General features: G+C 35.8%; 1 protein-coding gene across 1 annotated transcript in view; it reads right to left on the bottom strand.

Annotated features, from left to right (window-relative positions):
* Positions 1-1,955, bottom strand: part of gdpd1 (glycerophosphodiester phosphodiesterase domain containing 1) — a 14,664-nt gene that overhangs the window by 4,855 nt on the left and 7,854 nt on the right. The window contains exons 8-9 of the mRNA XM_014018167.1: positions 1,449-1,582; positions 662-721 (exon numbers count right to left, since the gene is read on the bottom strand). Of these exons, the coding sequence (XP_013873621.1) occupies positions 662-721; positions 1,449-1,582 (194 nt within the window). The remainder of the gene's footprint in view (positions 1-661; positions 722-1,448; positions 1,583-1,955) is intronic.

Below are 1,955 nucleotides of genomic sequence, written 5' to 3' on the forward strand. Positions count from 1 at the left end.
AAGTTCTGTAATTTATTTATCTATCAACACAATTTAAAATAATGATGTAGTCTATAGCATGAAATCTGTAATTTTCACACAATTTGAAAGAATTTTCTTTACAAAGATCAAATCTTTCCCACTAAATTGGTCATGTGACTACGAAATAAGGGTGTCCAGGGATTCAATAGTCAAATTAATCGTTATCGGCTAAATACCACAATTAATCGTGATTAATGTTTTTGCCAATATTGCCCAACCCTACTCCTGACCCAGTGGACGGATCTACAACTGATCAAGCTGGCTGCCACGGCTTATCAACCTTARCTAACGCAAAAATGACTARAAGTCAGTCMGTTTTATGAATATTGAGCTAAACTTTGGTGTGGTAGTGGCTTGGACTCATCCTCATCACATACTCTGAGCTCCCAAGGGTCACTCAAGATCTTTGTTTTAGACGGACATTCAACAAACCCTTGTGTTAGTGTACTTTATGACATACAGCTGTGCTGTTTTTAAAGCTATAAAAAGACGACTTCAACAGCAACTCAGCAATGCAGGTTTTTCAAGTTTAAAACTGTCGTTAAAACAAAGAAACAAACAAGCAAAAGAGACAGAAAAAAACATCAGAATAGACTCTTGGAAAATATCAACTTTATGTTTGGACGAATGAGAAACGTACGTGTCGGCGAGCCAGGCGATCAATCGTTGACTCCTTGTTAAGCTGTTGGGACTCTTTAGTCTGTGAATCAGACAAAAAGTGAAATATTTCAGGAGAAGCGGTCTAAGACAGACACCACAACAAATAGATTAAATAAGCCAAAGAGTTCTGCAGAAATTCAGCAGGAAAAAAAGACAGAAGACGCAAATCTTATACCGTAGTTTTTAGTGTTATTATAACTTGTTGAGCATCAGTGAGAAAGCATTTAAGAGGAAGTGAACCGTAAAAAAGCTGCACTGTGTTTACTYGTGGAGAATCTGAGCTGAGAGGCAAAAACAAACAAATCTAACAAACTACTGTAAGTCTGAAACTTTGGCCGTGCAGCAACTCTAATGTGTGTATCTGCAGATAAAGAAACAATGTGGCTGAACAGTCAAGAGTTCTTTCTAAACTCCAATCAGGTTCTCAGATGTCTGCAGACTTCRGTTTCAAACACTGATAAAGTTCTTTTAGGCTGAGTTTTACAAATTGTTCACTGGGGTAAACACAAAATCAACCATTTACCCTTTTTTATTACAAAAACAGCTTGAGATAAAAATGCCATTGTAACATTTTTTTTAAATAATCCATGTAGAAAAATGTGTGTATTATTCAGCTCAGGGGTCATTTGCRAGACAGGAATAAGAAAGAAAAGCGTGACTTTAGCTTCTTACTAATGTACGGGCAGCACTATGACTGATGACTCAATCCTCTGAAACCAGGTGTTTTCATACWCTTCAGAGACATTTGATAATATCTGAATGCTCACTTGGTTATAATGGAAGGCATGGGGATCTCCAGAAACTGTTCCTTCAGTGGAACAAAGGGCAGGAGACCGGTGTAGAAGAGACCTAACAGCTGCAGCACTCTGGGAAGGCTGAACAGCACAGGAATATGGCAGTTCTGACAACAAATACAAACAAATAAATAAATACTGAGGTTAATTCTAACAGTTTGAAGTCACTATGAATAAGTAAAGACATGAGCCCACACTTGAACAAATTATTTTTCTAAAGTCTCTCTTAAATACAGTAGATGCTAAAACTGCAGTTTGTTCCCTACTGCATTTGACCAAAAAACTATTTAATTAAAGATTTATAATTAACTCTGGCGACTTATATATATCAATATAGACTTGAAATAGCCATGATGAATATACAATTTATATTACATAATAAATAAATAAATTAAATTTTGGAGTATTTACAGCGGGTAAAATAAGTATTGAACACGTCACCATTTTTCTCAGTAAATATATTACTAGAGGTGCTAATGA

The sequence above is a fragment of the Austrofundulus limnaeus genome, unplaced genomic scaffold, assembly GCF_001266775.1.
Source record: "Austrofundulus limnaeus strain Quisiro unplaced genomic scaffold, Austrofundulus_limnaeus-1.0 Scaffold184, whole genome shotgun sequence".
Taxonomy (NCBI): domain Eukaryota; kingdom Metazoa; phylum Chordata; class Actinopteri; order Cyprinodontiformes; family Rivulidae; genus Austrofundulus; species Austrofundulus limnaeus.